Below are 19287 nucleotides of genomic sequence, written 5' to 3' on the forward strand. Positions count from 1 at the left end.
GGAGGGAAAAAAACTGAGGAGAAAAATGCTCTGGATCCATCCTGGGAGGCTCCAAAGTTCATGGAGGGGCAGAAGGAAGGGGAGAGGGCTGGGAGCAGCTTTGGCAGCTGCCTCCTGCAAGGGTCAGGCTGTGGGGCCTGCATGGAATGCAGGGGAGGAGCTTTTCCAGGCACTTTGTGCATCCAGGACTTCTTTGGATCCGTGGAAATCACGGTGTCACCTTAGGGGAGCTCCATGGGAGGAGGTTTATCCCCAGAACTCTCCTTGGTTCTGTTTTCTGCTCAGCCTGGGGCAGCTGCTCCTGCTTGTGCAGTGGCACCAAATCCCTGGGCATGGAATCCTGGAATGGTTTGGGTTGGAAGAGACCTAAAAATTCCCTCATGCCCCCCCTGCCATGGCAGGGACACCTCCCACTGTCCCAGGCTGCTCCAGCCCCAGTGTCCAGCCTGGCCTTGGGCACTGCCAGGGATGCAGGGGCAGCCACAGCTGCTCTGGGCACCCTGTGCCAGGGCCTGCCCACCCTGCCAGGGAACAATTCCTGATTCCCAAGAGCCCATCCAGCCCTGCCCTCTGGCACTGGGAGCCATTCCCTGGCTCCTGTCCCTCCAGCCCTTGTCCCCAGTCCCTCTGCAGCTCTCCTGGAGCCCCTTCAGGCCCTGGCAGGGGCTCTGAGCTCTCCCTGGAGCTCTTCCTTCTCCAGACTGGACATTCCCAGCTCTCCCAGCCCGGCTCCAGAGCAGATTTGGGTTAACAGAGAAACACAGAATTACAGCACTGAAGGCTCAGGGGTGGCAGTGCCCCAGGTACCTTTGCCTTCACATTCCCATGTCCATTCCAAAGCACTCCCTAGACCCTCCTGGGCGTTAAGGAGGGCAGGAATTTGCCGGTGGAGTGGGGAGAGGAGGGAGCAGAAGGCTGCAGAGCCCTTGGAGAAGCCCTGGGCCCCAGCCCTCACCTGCGTGGGGAGGGCAGAGGGTGCTCAGGGAGCTCCAGCTCTGCTGGAATCACTCCCTGGAACTGCAGGGATGTTAAAATCCCACTTCTCCTGCTGTCTCCTTGGAGACTGGAGAACAAAAGCAGCGCAGAAACCCATTCCCTGCACAGAGACATTTCCTGCTGTGCAACATCCTGCTGTATCCTAGAGAAATATCCCGCTCCAGCAGCCTCAGGGCTGCCAGGCTCAGGAATTCCCAGGACCCCAGGGAATCCAGCGGCTCCCCTCTGTTCCCAACCCTCACCTGTGCATGCCAAGGTGAATTCAGTCCCTGTGGTGTCAGTGAGAACAGCCTGGTGCCCACCTTCCCTGAGGGAAACAGGGATTCTGGTGGAAAGCTCCCCAGGGATTTGTCAGCTCTGGTGACACCAGTGCCTTGGCTCTGGGCAGTCACTGGATATTTTTGGATATTAGACCCAATCTGCAGTTTTGAGGCTCTCCAAAGTAGGTTTTTCTATAAAAACAAATAATAATGAGGAATTTTTTTAGCTTTTTAACTACTGCTCTGTGAGCAGAACCGAAGGGACATAATCTCCCTTTACAACTCAATTTATCACCAGAGCCACTGGGCTCCACTGAGCACCCAAAGCAATCAAATCTGGCTTGAAATCATCCCTGCCAGAGATGTGCAAGAAGGGGGTTAATGCTCTTTGTTTGCCCCTGAATATGTGGGAAGGAGCTGTGAGGAGCCTCCTCAGAAATCCTGCAGATTATCACAGTTCTGCCTCTGCAGCCAAATCAGAAAAATCTGTGCAGGCAAAAGACTTCAAATCTGGTCCAGCCTGATTTTTAGAATCCCAGAGTGGTTTGGGGTGGAAGGGATTTTAAGGCTCAGCCATGGCAGGGACACCTCCCACTGTCCCAGGCTGCTCCAAGCCCCAGTGGCCTTGGGCACTGCCAGGGATCCAGGGGCAGCCACAGTTTTTGGGGAATTTCCTTCCAGGGCCTGTCCCCCCTCCCAGCCAGGAATTTTCTCCCTATATCCCATCCAGCCCTGCCTTCCTTCTGCTTGAGGCCATTCCTAAATTTCAGCCCAGCATCCCCAGAGGCTGGGATGGTTGATATCCAATAATTCCCAGGATGAGAACAGGTCTTGTCCAGTCCTGTCCCTTCCCAAGCTGAACCAATTCCTGTTCCCTGACATTCCGGGGAGTCTGACCCGGGCTGCCACAGCTCCAGGTGATTTCACCTTTGGGAATCCCGCGTGCCACAACTCCAACAGGAAAAATCTGCTGACACTGGGGGGAGACAGCAGCTCAGCTTTGCTGCAGTTTCTCCAGAAACCTGCTGGGGACCTGGAATTCTGAACGAATCCCCAAATCCCTGAGGCTGGAAAAGCCCTCCCAGCCCAGGCAGTGCCAGCTGTGCCCCAGGCCCACCTTGTCCCCAGCCCAGAGCACTCAGGGCCACCTCCAGCCCTTCCCTGGGCACAGAAAGGTTTTTATGGCTAAAAACACGTTTAAAAGAGGAAAAGAGAGTTCAATTCAGTTTAATTCTGAGGAAGAGGAGGCAGCGAGGATAGAGAGCCTTGGAGTGCTTGGTGTATCCCAGAATCACCAAGGTGGGAAGAGCCCCTCAGGATCACCCAGTGCCACCCCAGCAGCACCAGCACCCCCCAAACCCTGTCCCCAAGGGCCACATCAACAGCTTCAACACCAGAGGATCTACACAGGAACCTCCTGGAAATATTCCCATCCCAAAAGCTGAGCCAGGTCGCTGTGGTGCCTATAGAACACAGAGGCTCCACTTCCCCACTATTCCATAAAATTCCTCTTTTCCAAAGCGGAGTTCAGGCTGTACCTCCCTCACACAGGTCTGCATTTCTGGCATTGTCATTGTCACCAGTGCCAAGTGCTGGAGACACAAAATAAACAGCTTAAAATTAAAAACTGGCTTCTGAATTTCCAGTGTTTGCACCTTCAGGGTTCCCTTTATTCACATGAGGGGTGTGTGGGTTTAAGCAAAAGCTGCAGTCCCTGGGGAGTGATCTGGAAAGGACCTGCTGGGATTTTAGGGGAAACAAACTTTCCCAGGTTCTGAGGTGACTCCAGTGGCTGCTGGAATAGGGAGCTCAGGGCTCTGGGCTTTCTGAGGTCCTTACAATGACAAATGGACCTTCAACAGGACAGGTTTGTCATTAGACTTTAGCTGAGATGAGCTCAGCTTAATCTCAGTGCCACTGAAAGCTTTTAGTCTGAGCCTTCTGCCAGCATCACCCCAGAGCAGGGCAGGAGGGAGGCAGAGCTCCCTGAGCAGCACCCCAAGGGCCTCACATCCAAACTGTGATCCCAACATTCCCCTCCCTGCTTTTCCTCTTGGGAATCACCAATTCCCTCTGCTTCTTCCTGCTCTGCAAACGTTCTGTGTGGGGGAGAATCCCTCCTCATTCCCTGGGATCCCAGGGAATGGGATTGCTTGGCAGGATTGCTTCCAAGGATGCAGTAACTTGCTGCATCCCCTAATTATAGCTCATATTTCACAGTTAATTAGTTGATATTTGTTATTTACCTCAGCCTTCAAGGCTAGTCAGAGCTGATGGACCTCACATGAAGGAGTTGGGATATCCTGAGCTGGGAGGGACCCACAGGGACGATTCCAGTGCCACCCTGTCCCTGCCCAGACCCCCAACAATCCCACCCTGGGCATCCCAAAGGCTCCTGGAGCTGTGGCAGCCTTGGGGCCGTGCCCATTCCCTGGGGAGCCTGGGCAGTGCCAGCACCTCTGGGGAAGAGCCTTGCCCTAAAATCCAACCCCAATCCCTGCTGGGCCAGCTCCAGCCAGGATCCTGTCCCTGTCCCAGGGAACAGAGGTTGGAGCTGCCCTTGGGATGAGCTGCAGCCCCTGAGGAGTCTCCCTCAGGCTCCTCCAGGTTCCCTCAAGCTCTCCTCATGTGGCCCTTCCAGACTTTTCCCCATCCTTTGGACACTCTCTAAGAGCTTTGGATCTCCTTTTGCAGCTCCACATGGAAAACAACCCAATGTCCAACCCATGAGCGTGTGGGGACAGCTCAGGTAAAATGTCCAAAGCCTGAGTTGATGTTTTCCCCCTGGATTTGACCCAAGGGCCATTTTTTGGCTGTGAGTGACCTGCAGGGGACTGGGAGGTGGCACAGCCCAAGTCACTCCCCAGTTTGGCTCTGAAGCTGCTTTGTCTTGGCTGCTGGAGCGATTCCAGCGTGTCTGGGCTCAGCTGGACCTCGCCTGGCTCACGTGTGGAGCACTTTGGGACAATCCCAGCTGATAACAGGAATTCCTGGCAGCTGCCACAAGTTATCCTGTGGCAATGGGCTCCTTGTGTGCTCCTGCACAGGGAAAGTTTGTTTGGGCACAAATGGGTGATTAGGCTTTTATCCATGTGGATTTCCAGCTGGCAGCTGCTCCTGCAGGATCAGAGGGAGCTCCTGGAAGTGTCCCTGCGTCCCTTCAAGGCTGTTCCAGTCTGTCCCAGGGCTGGGATGTGGCTGTCACATGGAGGAGGATGGATGTGGCTGCTTCCTGTTGATCCCAGAACACAGATGGGTGACTCTCCTTTTTGATTATCTCTTTTATTTTTTCCTCCTGGACTTCCTCCTGCTGCTTGGCTTTGCTCCCCAGTGCCTCAGCTTCCAATGGCGTGGCCCTTTTGCAGTCCTCCAGCTCTTTTTATCTGCTCTGACTCATTTCTCTGGCCTGAACTCAGGCTCATTTCCCAGCCTGGTGCTCCTCGTTGGTGTGGGGAGGCTCAGAGCCAAGCAGCAACAAATGGTAGCTCCTGACAGCCGAGTTTGAGTCAAAGAAATGAGGCTGGGCCTCGTGTTTGGGCTCTGAACCTGCTCTGTTATTCTGCTTTTCTCACACAGATGATCATCAGTGTGTTCCCTCTCCTTCCCATATCTTCCCTCTCCCACTGGGCCCTGCAGGAAGAAGAAATTCCAAGGAATAAATTCACAGGGACAGAGATTTGGGTGATGTCTCCTGGCTTTCCATTCCTGGCTACCCTTCTCCCACTTCTCCACTCTGCCTGCTCACTCAGAAAAGCTTTTATCCCAAATCCCAAATCATCCAGTTTGGGAGAGACCTCTGGGATCATCCAGTGCCACCATAATCCCCCCTAAATTCTGTCCCCAAGAGCTTTGGGCCCCGGGTTGCAGAGAGCTGTCAGGACTGAGGACTTGAAAATGGGGCAAAATGTTCCCATTTAAAATGTTCCCACCTAAAAATGTGTTGGGTCACCCGTTACAGACCTGCTCCAAGAGCTGGAGGAAAAATAAATGTTTGTGGTTGGTTTTTTGTTTTTTTTTTCCATGAAGATGAGGCTTGGAAAAGCATTTAGGAGTCATTAGTCAATGAGACGTGATGGAAATTCAAGTGATTTGCATTCCAGCTCCAGCACAGGGACATCTGTGACAGCTTCTCCCCCAGCATTTGCATCTGACTCTGCCTCTTGTCCTTATGCAAAGATCCTTTAATTGTATTTTTTCACGCATTTTAGAGAAAATCTCCACACACACAGATCCCTGAGTGGGACCAGAGCTTGGCTTTGCTCTCCTGCAATGTTCAGGTGCCCTGAGCCTCCCTCCAAGAGCTCTTGCTGGCAAACCCAATAAAATAATCAGGATTTCAAACCCTGCTGAGGAGCTGGGGTGTTATTTCATGGGCTCTTGACTAAGGTGCTGCTGCTGTTGGGTAACATCCTCCCATTAACTTGAGTCAGATGTTCAAGGAATTGCTTGTCATCCCAAATTACCAGTTGAGTCACAACTGCGTGAGCCACAATATTTTTCTTCCCCATGAAGGGTTACAGGGTTTTGTGGAAAACATGGGCTGTAATTATCCTACACAGCAGCAGAGGGGGAGTGCAGGAGAGGCAGGGACTCGTCTTGGAGGGGTTTGTGTCAAGTCCCAGCGTTCCTGGGATCTCAGACTCAGCTCTTTTTCCTGCCCACAGGTTTCCATGTTCGTTAAAAGGGACTGGGGAGAAAAGTTTTGCCAGGCCTCAAGCTCCCAGAGGGAAATGGGAAGGGATTTGACAAAGCTTTCCCAGCCTTTTCCAGGAAAAGGAGATTGTTCTATTTCTCCCTTTGTTTTCTGAGAAACTGGCAGCAAAAACTTCCTTTTTCCTAATGCTTGTTTCCATGAAATCCCTTATGGGGGTTTTCCCCTCGTCTTCCCAAAGCAGGAAGGACAATTCCTGTGAAACAAATTCCTTCCTTGGATATCTCTTAGTGCTAAATGGATGGGAAGGAGGTGATTGGAGTTGTCCAGCCTGGAGGGAGATTTCAGAGCTTTCTCAGTGCCTAAAGAGGCTCCAGAAGAGCTGCAGAGGGACTGGGGCTGCAGGGACAGGAGCCAGGGAATGGCTCCCAGTGCCAGAGGGCAGGGCTGGATGGGCTCTTGGGAATCAGGAATTGTTCCCTGGCAGGGTGGGCAGGCCCTGGCACAGGGTGCCCAGAGCAGCTGTGGCTGCCCCTGCATCCCTGGCAGTGCCCAAGGCCAGGCTGGACACTGGGGCTGGAGCAGCCTGGGACAGTGGGAGGGGATGGAACAAGATGGGCTTTGAGGTCCTTCCAGCCCAAACCATTCCATGACCCTGTGATCCCATTCCTGGTCCCTCTGCTGTGGCAGGGAGGGCAGGACAGGACAGGACACACCTTTCCATGGAAGAAGAGTGGAAAAACTGCCCGGACAGCTGCTGGGCCCTGGAACCAAATCCCGGGGAGGCAGCAGAGCCAGGGCTCTGAGCCGTTCAGGTTTGGGGTTGTTCTCCTTCCTGTGACCCCAGGCACGGGAGTGGAGGGCTGGGATTCGTGCTGGTGTGGCTGGAGCTGTTCCTTGTCCCCAGAGGTGCCAGCAGGGCAGGGCAGCAGTCACTGGGCCATGGGTGAGCAGAGCTGTGTCTCAAGAGGAGCCGAGGGCTGTGCAATCCCTGCCTTTCCCTGGGGACAGAGGCACCGCAGCCCTTCCTTTCCTCATTCTGATTTCACAGCACTCCCAACCCACCAGCACAGCCTGGGAGGAGCAGCTGAGGGAGCTGGGAAGGGGCTGAGGCTGGAGAAAAGGAGGCTCAGGGGGGACCTTGTGGCTCTGCACAAGTCCCTGACAGGAGGGGCAGGGAAAGGAGGAGAGGAAATGGCCTCAAATTGCACCAGGGCAGGCTCAGCCTGGAGACTGGGAAAGGAAATTTCCCTGGCAGAGTGGTCAGGCCTTGGGCTGAGCTGCCCAGGGAGGTTTGCAGTCACTGTCTGTGGGAGTGCTCAGGAGGAGTCTGGAGGTGGCCTTGGGGACAGGGTTTGGGGGATGCTGGGTGACCATGGAAGGCTCCTGGTGATTCGGGAATTCGGTGACTCTGGGATTTTTCTTTAGCCACAAAGGCCCATCCCAGGTGTCCCTCCCCACCAGGAATTAAGGACAGCGCATCCAGATGTGGTCTCTGACCTTCAGCCATGGAGTTACTGGAATATTTAGAGCCAGACTTTTACCAGATGTGAATATTTGGGGGGCAGCCTGTCAGGATCCCTCTGGAAAGCAGCAACATCCCACAGATCAGCTGTTGCTGTGATCCTATGGGAAAAGATGCGGGTCAGACAAACCCAAAGTGTCATTACAGGGATCAAACTCTTTAAATGGAGCCTCAGGATCTCTCAGGTGGCACTGGGTGATCCTGGAGGGCTCTTCCAGCCCTGATTCTTCTGGGATATTTCGTGGAGCAATTGCTGCTTCAAGACCAAGTGGAATTATGTGCAGGGTTAAGATACCAGGACAGTAAAATCATTCCTGCCCCTCTCCAGTCTCTCCCTTTCCCTTCCCTCCTCTTTCCTCCATTTCCCATTCCCTGCTCCTTCCCCCATGTTCAAAAACCAGCAATGTTTTTGCTGAGGAATCTGAGGCTGAGAAAAGCTGGTTTGTTTTTTTTCCTATTCACATCTCAGCTCTGGAGAATTAAATCTGTGGATCCTGCTGAAGGTAAGTGAGGCTCCCTTGGTTTAGATCTCTCTCTGCCACAAAAATTCCCATTTTGATGATTTCCATGCACAGGGGAAACACAGCACAGGTTTGTCTCTTTAGTGAATCATATCTTCTGCCTTCTATGTTTTTATGCTCTCCATTCTCTCAGAAATCCACAAGAAACCCAGTAATGAGCACCACAATGTAAACTGGGAGCCACTTCAAAAAAAAAATAGGAAGAAAATGTTCAATGAACTTGGAAAAACTGTTTAGAAAAACCACTTTGCATCACTCAGCCTGGGAAATCACTGAATTTCACTAATTAATGGCATGGGGAAGGAAAATCTGCCATGATGAGGTGCCAGATTTGAGATTGAATTAATGCCTTAAAGCCTGAACCAATCACTACTTGCTGGGAACTTCCCTTGCAGGGAGATTTCTCCTACCTGTCCCTGAGGAGTTCCTTGCACACTGCTGGAAGTGAAGGCTTTGGTGTTGGGAACCACTGACCTGGTGCCAGGTTTTAGGGGAAAAATTGGAAATTCCCATTTTCACCAGATTTGAAAGTTTCTGCAGTGGGAAAGTCACTTGGAATTCTCCAGCCTTGTTCAATTCCCTGCTCAGGAGCAGATCCCCCTGGGAGTCAAAGACAGGTTTGACCTATGGAATTCCTCTTCCAGCCCTCTCTTTGTTGAAATTTGGGGAATTTACATCCAAGGCCTGGTCTCATGACTCCCATACCAGGAATTTGTCACAAGGGTGGTGAAATTGGATTTCTGGCCCATTTTTGTGTAAATTATCTGTCCCTCATCCAAGCAGAGCACGGATGCACCTGATCATGGGATACACCTGAAATGAAACATTTGGATTTTGAATCCTCTCTTTTATTAGTGTTCTTTTAGTATGTGCTTTTATCCTTAATAAAAGATACCAGGAGCAGAACCTGACAGGGATAATCCTGCTGGAATTGTTGCTTTTGCAAAGAGCACATTTAAAGAATTAATAATGGTCTGAGGTCCCCCCAAAAAAGTCATTCATGGACCTCACTGAGATGGATGTAAAGGGTGGGAAGAAAAGCCTGGAGGGAATTATCCCTTAATTTTTGGGGGGGCCCTTGGCACCCACTGGAAGTGCAAATCCTATTCTGTGTTCCCTAATTTGAAGGTGATGTTGCACAGAATCACAGGATGGGTCAGGTTGGGATATTTGGTGCCACCTCCCTGCTCCAGCATCACCCCAGAGCTCAGGCCATGGGATTGTGGAGATTCTGGAATATCCCCAGGGAGGGGAGTCCCCAGCCCCTCTGGACAATCTGTTCAGGCCTGGGCACTGCCCAGGGCAGAATTTCTGGGGAATTGCTGGGCTCAGCCCCTGCCCGTGGCTCTGGGGCCATTGCTGGGCCTGGAGCAGAGCCTGGGGCTGCTCTGCCCTCCCTGCACACAGGGACAGACACGGGGACAGACAGGGACAGACACAGGGACAGACACAGGGACAGACACAGGGACAGACACAGGGACAGACAGGGACAGACAGACAAGGACATCCAGGGCTGAGGCCCCTCTCCCTGGGGCTCCTCTCCAGGCTGAGCAGCCCCAGCTCCCTCAGCCTCTCCTGGGCACGGAGATGCTCCAGGCCCTTCCTCAGCTCCAGGAGCTCCTGGCCCTGCTGTGCTGAGGAGCCAGAGCTGGGCACAGGGGCAGGATCCCCCCTGATCTGGTTGTTTCCTTGTTTAATTATTTAATTTATTTATTTCACCCTGCAGCATGTCCGAACGTGCCGTTCTTGAGCCAGGCACGAAAGGGCCCTGTCACTTTTGTCACTCCCTCTTTCGGCTCCCTGCTGGCTGTGGGTGCAGAGCAGGAGGGAACCAGGGAGGGAAGAGCTGTGGGAGCCTGCAGGGTGTCCTGGGGTGCAGGAACAAAGCAGGGCTCCCCTTCCCTTCCCTGCTCCCTCCTCTCTCCCTGAGCTGGCCCGGGCTGAGGAGGGTTCCTGAGGCCTCGGGGACAGGCACGGTCACTGCACTGCCCCAGGGTGATGCTCTGAGGCTGCCGGGTGGAATGGGGGAATGATCCCTTAAATTTTCCCTTTGCTGTATCCCAGCCCCTGTGCTGCCCAGGGTGCAGCTCTGAGCTCACACTCAGGCTCACTCAGCTCTGCACACAGCAGGGACACAAAACAAATCCTTCTCCTGCTGCACACCAAGGACAGCTGGGACAAGTGTTCAGCCCAAAAGCACAAACAAGGGGGGCTGAAGGGAGAGAACAAGAAGGATGGGACTGCATCACCTGCAGCTGGAATTGGACAATGAAACCCCAATGTGCAAATGGAACAAAACTTAGAAAAGTGTGAGACCTTGTGACCATTTGTCCATTTTGTGTCCATTTTGGGTCCATTTTGTGTCCATTTTGTGACCATTTTGTGTCCATCTTTGGTGTAGCCCTGGCCAGGCTCTTGTCCTGCCCCAGGTGTGTCCTTAAAGGCCTTTCAATAAATCTCTAGTTTATTCTCCAGCTCTGTCCAGTCTCTGCTCCAGCTCAGCCTTCCCAAGGCATCAGCTCTGGCTGTCCCTGCCTCCTTCTCCCCCCTCAGACCCTCCTCGAGGAGGGGCAGGCAGTGACCACTCCCTGGGACAGGGACAGGACCCTGGCTGCAGCTGGCCCAGCAGGGATTGGGGTTGGATTTCAGGGCAAGGCTCTTCCCCAGAGGTGCTGGCACTGCCCAGGCTCCCCAGGGAATGGGCACAGCCCCGAGGCTGCCACAGCTCCAGGAGCCTTTGGGATGCCCAGGGTGGGATTGTTGGGGGTCTGGGCAGGGACAGGGGCTGGATCCACGATCCTGTGGGTCCCTACAGCTCAGGATTTTCCAGGATTCTGTGATCTGGAAATCCCAGTGTCACTGAGCAGGGGATTCTTCTCTGTCCCAGTCCTAGAGCAGGGACATAAACCAACCTAACCAGCAAATTTACCACTTAACCCTGAACAAAGTCCCTCCTAATGGAGCAATTAGGATGGCAATTATCACTTACATCCCAATTACCCAGTTCAGGGGTCATTGTGTCATCACCTTCCCAGTCACCGCATTTGAGATTCGAGCTAAAAATCGTCACAAAACCCTTTATTTTAAAATGCCAACTAAAAACATCATGAAATACAGAACATCACGAAATACACAGTGACAGCGGGATTTTTTACTGCTGTATTGTATTACAGCTAAAATTAAGTTTGAAATTTAATATTTTATTTTTATCGAAATTAAATGTTTTGTAGGTTTAATTTTCTTTTCCAAAACCAGCTCTCCACAGGGAATTTGGTTCTCTCCCAGTCTTACACAAAGTGACAAAGATGAGGATTCTTTTTCTAACCAATACCATCCCCAATTTAAATAATCTCTATTCCCTCCTGCTGGCTGATGAATTCCCGAGCATCAGCTGAAGTCCCACACCAAAGTTGTATTTATGGTGTCAAAAATCCTTTCCAAAAGTGGGTAATTTTAGCACTGCTGGAACCAAGAGAGAAAAACTTGCCCAAATCCAAGATAGCCTCAGCATGGAAACAGAAAATGGTGGGGAATTTAGAAAATAAATTAAGACAATAACTAAATTAAGAGCCTTGTGCTCCTCAGAACAGAGTCAGCACAAGAGCTGGTGGTTTCCTGCTAAACCAGGGAGAGACTTTGTGAAAACTGATGGAGTTTGGGGATCAGCATTAGGAGTTGTCAGCCAAGGCTGAGTTTATCACACTCCCTTCACGGCTTCTGCCTCATCCCAGCCCCATTCCAGGTGGGAACACTGAGCATTCCTTGCCTGGACTCTGTAGGATCAGGATTTCTTGAGGAGTTGGAGCTTTTATCGGGGTGGTTCAAACAGTGCAGGCACAGATGGATGTCCCTGGGTGAGCTGGGACAGAGGGAAGGGGACAAAGCCACCAGATCCTGAGTGTCAGAATTGGATTTTCCCCTCTCTTTTTGGGATGTGGAGCCCCCGGTGCAGAGGGAGCAGGTGAAGGTGTGAGCAGGAATGGGCTCATTCCCAAGGGAATATCAGAGTTCTGTCAGCCCTCAGCGGCCAATTTGGTTTTGGAAGCTCAGTTTGCCTTTCCCTGGGGAATTCAACTTCCAGATGAATTGCACAGTTCCTTGCAGCAGCCACTGGTGCAGGGGGAGAAATCTCTGCCCAAAGTCTGGAGTGGGTGATGGAAGCTGGAACCTGGATTTCAGCATGGAATGAGGGATCTCTGAAACCTGGATCTCAGCATGGAATGAGGAACCTCTGAATCCTGGATCTCACCATGGAATGAGGGCACACCAAAAACCTGGATCTCAGCATGGAATGAGGCATTCCCAAAACCTGGATCTCAGCATGGAATGAGGCATTCCCAAAACCTGGATCTCACCATGGAATGAGGCATTCCCAAAACCTGGATCTCACCATGGAATGAGGCATTCCCAAACCTGAATCTCACCCTGGAATGAGGCATCTCCAACTCTGTTTCCCAGTGCTGTTGCATGGAAAAATGGAGAAGCTGGGTGTGCAAAGCAGGAATTCTCAGAGCTGCTGGGAGTCAGGCTGGGATCTCCTCTCGGTGCTGGCACGGCTGATACTGGATCGAACTTTGGGTGGTGCCACCTGTCCCCTTCTGGAAATCAGCCCCACTGGGGAGAAGGAACAAACCTGGGAGCTGCAGCTGTTGTTTCTACCTATAAACATCTCCCATTTTCCAGCTGAGCAGCAGCAATGGGAACGTGGCTGCCAGGAGCTGGAATTGTGGATCCTGTGGCTCCAACAGAGCCAACAGCACAGGGAAGCCAAAGGAACCAAAGCCAAAACCAACTCCAGTCCCTAACTGGCCTCTGCTGGAGCCAGTGGCTGGGAATGTGCACCTGTCCAAAAAAGGAGAGGTCTCTGCTGGAAAGCCGAGACTCTGGAATTCCAAGGACAAGTGTGGAAAGCCAAGAGAGTGGTTTGGATTTCAGCTTGGATGTCAGCTGGAAGTAGCAGCCTTGGAACAGTTCTGAGGAGATCAGGTTCTGAAAACTGCCTGTAAGGATGTGGCTGACATGGAATAAATCAATTCCAGGCAGCTGGATTGGCCCAAACAGTGGCAAAATCCCATAATAGCAGCAATTTATCACTGCAGGAAAGGGAAAACAGGGAGAGAAAAACATCACAGTAGCAAAATGTGAAGTTCCAGACAGTAAAAACCCGTGGAATGAGAATTAGGAAATAATGCTTCCTATAAAATTGTTGGAACTCTTTTCCTGTCAGTAACAATGAGCAAACACTCAAAGGAACATAAAGGAGGCTGAGAGGAACTTCCAACATCCAGACTCACAATTCTATAGGATTTCATAGCATTTTTACTCCTATAACCAAAAGGTTCTCACAGTATCTGCCCCACTGGTCTCCAACCATTTGGATTTACAGACTCGAGAGCTTTTGCCAATGAATTCTTGGACCAAGTGTAGCAAGCTGGAGCCCTCTGCCAGCATTGGCCTCTCCACATCTCCCATCCTGGGTTCCAGGACTCTGCAGGGCACAGACCGAGCACTCCTGGGCCCCGTGGGGACCTGCAGAGGACACCCCAAAGCTGCAGCACCCCCTGGTCCCTGTACCCACCCTGGGGAGGCAGCAGCAGCTCTGTGGGGTTCCATGAGGAGAGGGTGGCACTGAACCCCAGAGGAATCGTTTGGGGTTGTTGGCACAGCGGTGTCACGTCCCCAAGGGCTCCAGCTGAGAATTGTCACCCCTGAGGCTGCCCAGAGGGGCTCTGGGAGGGACATCAGGAGCACGGAATGGGTTGGATTGAGAGGAACCTTAAAGATCATCCAATTCCAACAAAAAACATGGGCAGGGACACCTCCCACTGTCCCAGGCTGCTCCAGCCCCAGTGTCCAGCCTGGCCTTGGGCACTGCCAGGGATGCAGGGGCAGCCACAGCTGCTCTGGGAATTCCAGCCCAGCCCCTCCCCTCCCACCCAGGGAACAATTCCTGATTCCCAAGATCCCATCCAGCCCTGCCCTCGGCAGCTTCAGGCCATTCCCCATTGTCCTGTCTCCAAGCCCTTGGGAATGGGATGTCCTGCCCTCCTCATTTTCCTGATTTAGGGCAGCCAAGTGTGGAGGAGCTGCTGAGAAATGCACGACCACTGTCCAAAAGCTGCTGCAGACCAAAGTCCAAGTCCAGCATGTGGCTCCAGGTCCTTGAAATAAGCTTAATTCCTTGTGGAATGTCTGGACACAGCTCACCAACCCTTTGAGGCTGGACACGGAGGCTGCAGTGGCTGTTCCTGCTGGCACAGCCACGGTCAGGGCTCGCTGGCAGCTCTGACCTCCCAAATCCATTCGGGAATGAAGAACACCAGGAAACGGGCACAGCCACATTGTCCCAGCTGGACACGTCTGGAAGCAGCAGCAGAGGAAGGGTGAGCCCTTCTCCCGAGAGCCAAGCCCTGGAAACACGATAGGAACAGCCCAGCAGGGAATCCATCTCCAGCCTCTCATCCAAAGGCCTGGAGCTGCAACAACACCGGGTCCACTCCGCTGCCTCCACAGCTGCTCGTGGGAAGCCTCCAGGACAGGCACAGCTCTCCATGAAGGAAAATCCCCCTGGGTAGGCTGAACAGAGAGAAAATGATAAAAAACCCCATTTTCACACATCCCTGAGGACCGAGCTGGCGGTGAGCCCCGCAGCCCCGGGGTGGCTCTTGCCGTCGGGCCGCTGCAGGTCCAGGAGGGCAGCGCTGTTGACCAGCACAAAGGTGTCCCTGTCCCTGTCCCTGTCCTTGTCCCTGCCCTGGGGCAGCTCCAGCCGGCCCCGGGGCGGGCCCAGCTTCCCGGGGTACAGGTAATCCAGGTAGTTCTCGGGCTTGCTGGAAACGATGTTGCTGAGCATCATGACGAAGAGGAGGAAGCCGAAGAAGCCGACGATGATGAGGATGTAAAAGGAGGCCATGATCTCCTCCTGCAGCTCCAGGGCAGGGTTGCTGTAGTTGTTGAAGCGCAGGGCCTTTTTCTGCTCCACGAAGGTCTGCACTAAACCGGGCAGCACCGAGCTGCCGTTGGTGTGGTTGCTCAGAGCCATCGCAGCTTCCACTCCAGAGGCCAAATCTAAACAAAATAAAGCAAAAAAGAATTGATTAGTTAAGCCTGGGTCCTTCACACCATTCCCTGTCCTCTGCTCTGGGGATTCCTGCACTTGGAATGTTCAGCTGGAGGAGCCCGAGGTCAGAGCTCGCCTGGGCTCCCATCTCTGCTCCCTGGGACAGGGACAGGAGGGATTGGGGTTGGATTTTAGGGCAAGGCTCTTCCCCAGAGGTGCTGGCACTGCCCAGGCTCCCCAGGGAATGGGCACGGCCCCGAGGCTGCCACAGCTCCAGGAGCCTTTGGGATGCCCAGGATGGGATTGTTGGGGGTCTGGGCAGGGACAGGGTGGGACTGGATGGTCCCTGTGGGTTTATTCCCACTCTGGATATTCCAGGATTCCATCCTCCAGCTGCACATGTGGCAGGCAGAGATCCACACTGGAAGCCAGTGGCAAGTTAGGGCAGGAATTCAGGGAATCCAGTGTTGAGCTGTCTGCATGGAAAATGGGAATTTCCATGCCTGGGCACACACAGTTCCCCCAGGCTGGTTTTGTCCTGCTGGTGATGCAGCATCCAAGGCAGAACGTGGGAATAACACTGCCAGATCCAGGGATTATCTCAATGGAAATGGGATGAAAAGTAACCTCACCAAGAGGAGAGGAAAACAATTCTGGGACTGTCACAGAATCAAGGAATGGCTTGGGTTAAAATCACCCAGTGCCACCCCTGCCATGGCAGGGACACCTCCCACTGTCCCAGGCTGCTCCAGCCCCAGTGTCCAGCCTGGCCTTGAGCACTGCCAGGGATGCAGGGGCAGCCACAGCTGCTCTGGGAAAACCATTGCCCCTAAGGAAACCACAAAATCTCGCCATTCTGAAAAATTTAAAGCTGAAAAAGATTTTTGCTCCATCTCCCAATCCCACACACAAAAATAAGCTTTTGGCAGCAACAATTTCCCAATTCTGACAGAAACCCATGGATCATTTTAAGCTCTCTGAGAAGAATGTGATAATCTTAGAAAAGCTTGGTGCCAATCTGCCCATGAGGGCTGTAAATCAAACCCAAGAGTTTCATCCCAAACATGCAATTTTTTACTAATTTAAAGTCATTTCCTTTCCTGGTGCTGAGGCCCTGGCACAGGGTGCCCAGAGCAGCTGTGGCTGCCCCTGCATCCCTGGCAGTGCCCAAGGCCAGGCTGGAGCAGCCTGGGACAGTGGGAGGTGTCCCCAGGGCAGGGATGAGCTTTAAGGTCTCTCCCAACAAAACCATTCCATGATCCCTTGTCTCAGTTTTCCTTGGTTTTCATCCTGTTTTGGTTAACCAGTGGAGCTCATCAAGGGTCTTCAAAAATGAGGAAACAACCTCACCTCCTGCAGCCAGAGCTCGGGTGCTTTACAACAGCTGAGGGCTTGACTCGGCCTCAAATTTCCTACAGGAACCTGTTTAAAAAGTGAATTTAAAAATTTTCAGAGTGAGTTTTTTAAAGTGGGTTTAAAACAAGTGCGTTTACATTTAAAACTTAAAATTAATGTCAATAAGAGAATTTTTAAAATAAATAATTAAATAAAAAATTTTTAAAAAGGAGACTAAAGAGCTAAAGAGTAGATCTTCCTGCCAGTGTCCCCTGGGATACTTGGATGGTAATCCTTGGAAAAGAGAGCACCTAAGCCCAGGTCAGGCCAGCTGGCATCCCTGCCTGGCACCTGCCTTCCCTTGGAATTGTTTGCTGCTCCCTCCCTCCCTCCCTGTGCCTGGCACAGGGATGTTCAGCACTCCTGGCTCGGGGAATTGTGGCATTTCCTCGCTGCTCCCCTGGCATGAGCCCGTCCCCAGAGCCCTGAAGTGTCCCCCGGCCTGGCCTGGACATCCTGGCTGGTCGAGGATGGCCATTCCTGGTGAGGTTTCCTCTGCTCACAGCCATTCCCATGGGTGTGTTCGTCCTGCCGGGCTCTGACTGCTCCGCCTGGAATCTCCTCGTGCCTGAATAACCCCGGCTGAGCCTGCGGGACTGGGGGGATTCACAGCCACGGGAGCTGGGGGATGTTCCAGGGGAATACAGGCAATTCCAGCACCTCTGGGTGTGTGGGATTGCGTGGCTCAGGTGGAGCTTTCAGCTAAATGGGATCTTTTTGTCTCCATAGGAAAATAGGCAAAATTTTTCAGATTCTAAGTGAAGTGCCCATGGATTGTAAAACTCTTCCCTCTGCTCAATCTGGCTTCTTAAAATTAATGAATAATTTGAAAGAGACCTTAAAAATCATCTTGTTCCACCCCTGCCATGGCAGGGACACCTCCCACTGTCCCAGGCTGCTCCAGCCCCAGTGTCCAGCCTGGCCTTGGGCACTGCCAGGGATGCAGGGGCAGCCACAGCTGCTCTGGGCACCCTGTGCCAGGGCCTGCCCACCCTGCCAGGGAACAATTCCTGATTCCCAAGAGCCCATCCAGCCCTGCCCTCTGGCACTGGGAGCCATCCCCCTGTCCTGTCCCCACATGCTCCTGGAAGTGTCCCCTCCCCAGGGACCCAATCCCAGATCACAGCTCTGCTCAGGAGTGAAACCTGCCCGGGTGTTCCTCTCCCAGAGGGCACAGCACAATAAATGGGATTTATTCCTCGCTGAACCCAAGGTGAAGGTTTTAGTCTGGAAAAAAACTGACTGACAATCCATTGTTTTCCTGATAGATTTTCTCAGTTTTTGCCCCAAACCCTCCTGTCCTTTCCCTGCCCCTCCAGGCTCCACAGGATTTACAGGGCAGTGCCACGAGGAGCACAGAAGATCAAAATTCAGGGATAAATCCCCAGTCCTTCCCCTCTTGATGGAATTCCAAACTCCCTGATCCTACCTCAAAAAAACCACCTCGCTCTGCCCACCCCAAACCATCCCATGGCCAAAACTGTATTTATTTGCTGTCACATAGAGCTGAGACTGAGCTTTGGATGCTCCTATCCCGAAGGTTCTTCCCAACCCAAACCTTCTGGAATTCTCTGGATTCCCCAACTCCTGCCACCCCTGGAGTGGGACTGGTCCTGGAACAAGTTGTACAAATTTTTTGGGATTTAAAATGGAATATAAAGCCCAGAGTTCTGATTTTTAGGTCCTGAGACTTCACTTTCTAAAGAAAACGATGTCTTCTGCTCAGTGAGATGTTGGACAGGCACTTCAAATCTCAATATTTAAAAAAGTCAATATTAAAAAAAGTTAATACTTTTTTAAAGTCAGTATTAAAAAGTCAGTATAAAAAAGTCAGTATAAAAACAAGTCCATGTAAAAAAAGTCCATAAAAAAAAGTCCATGTAAGAATTTTTAAATCAATATATTAAAAAATCCCAGTAAAAAAACCCTCAACGTATTTAAAAACTCTATATATTAAAAAATATTTTAAAATTATATTAAAAAATCTCAATATATTTTTTTTAAATCTCAATATATTTTTTTTTAAATCTCAATATATTTTTAAAAATCTCAATATATTTTTAAAAATCTCAATATATTTTTAAAAATCTCAATATATTTTTAAAAATCTCAATATATTTTTAAAAATCTCAATATATTTTTAAAAAAACTCAATATATTTTAAAAAAATCTCAATATATTTTTTTTAAAAATCTCAATATATTTTTTAAATCTCTATTTTTAAAAAAATCTCAATATATTTTAAAAAAAACTCAACATACATTAAAAAAAAATTCAATATACATTAAAAAAAAACCAATTCTGCAAATGTGGCCATCCCTGAGCCACATCCCACTTGACTCCATCCAGAAACCATCTGGGAAGGGAAAATCCATTGAAGCTTCCCTCAGAGCTTTCCCTCCCATTCCAAATCCCTCAGGAGAACAACAGGAGAGGCACCAAATCCCAGAAAATAATGAGAGGCCTGAGGGAAATGACACGAGGGCAGCAAGGGACCAGTGGGACCCGTAACCTTTAACTGGGACAATTCTCAGGCAGCCACTGAATGGCAGAACCTGAATTTCCCCCCAAAAAATAAGCAAAAATAAAAGAAGTTTGGGGTAGGATCTGCCTTTAGAGACAACTGAGGAAGGATTTGTGGCTGCTCTTGGGCAACTCCAGGTGTCCAGGAAGGTGTAAACAGCTCTTGTGTAAATAAATTGTGTTATTTGTCCGCGTGCAACCCACAGGCAGCGCTGGAAGAGTCTGGAATCCCAAAAATCAGCTGGGAAAAGTCTCCAGGATCAGCAGGTCCAAGCTGTGACCCCACGTGTCAGTGGCAGGGACTGGGGGTGTTTTAGGTCAACATGGAGATTCTGGGATGTGCCATCAGTTCCATC

General features: G+C 51.4%; 2 protein-coding genes across 4 annotated transcripts in view; both read right to left on the reverse strand.

Annotated features, from left to right (window-relative positions):
* The window catches only part of KCNE1 (potassium voltage-gated channel subfamily E regulatory subunit 1), a 253513-nt gene that overhangs the window by 213512 nt on the left and 20714 nt on the right, over positions 1-19287 (reverse strand). The gene's annotated exons all lie outside the window — the stretch shown is intronic.
* LOC134548442 (uncharacterized) lies at positions 11017-14415 on the reverse strand. Of its 3 annotated transcripts, none has more exons than XM_063393234.1 (2): positions 12333-14415; positions 11017-12297 (listed from the first exon to the last, which is right to left on the reverse strand). In XM_063393234.1, the coding sequence occupies exon 1, from the start codon at positions 14413-14415 to the stop codon at positions 13279-13281; it is 1137 nt and encodes a 378-aa protein (XP_063249304.1). In that variant the 3' UTR covers positions 11017-12297; positions 12333-13278. The 3 variants fall into 3 exon arrangements, with proteins under 3 accessions (XP_063249304.1, XP_063249305.1, XP_063249303.1); XM_063393235.1 differs by having other exon boundaries at positions 11017-12191; positions 12263-14415; XM_063393233.1 differs by having other exon boundaries at positions 11017-12191; positions 12228-14415.

This window comes from Prinia subflava, chromosome 3 (assembly GCF_021018805.1).
Source record: "Prinia subflava isolate CZ2003 ecotype Zambia chromosome 3, Cam_Psub_1.2, whole genome shotgun sequence".
NCBI classification, from domain to species: Eukaryota; Metazoa; Chordata; class Aves; order Passeriformes; family Cisticolidae; genus Prinia; species Prinia subflava.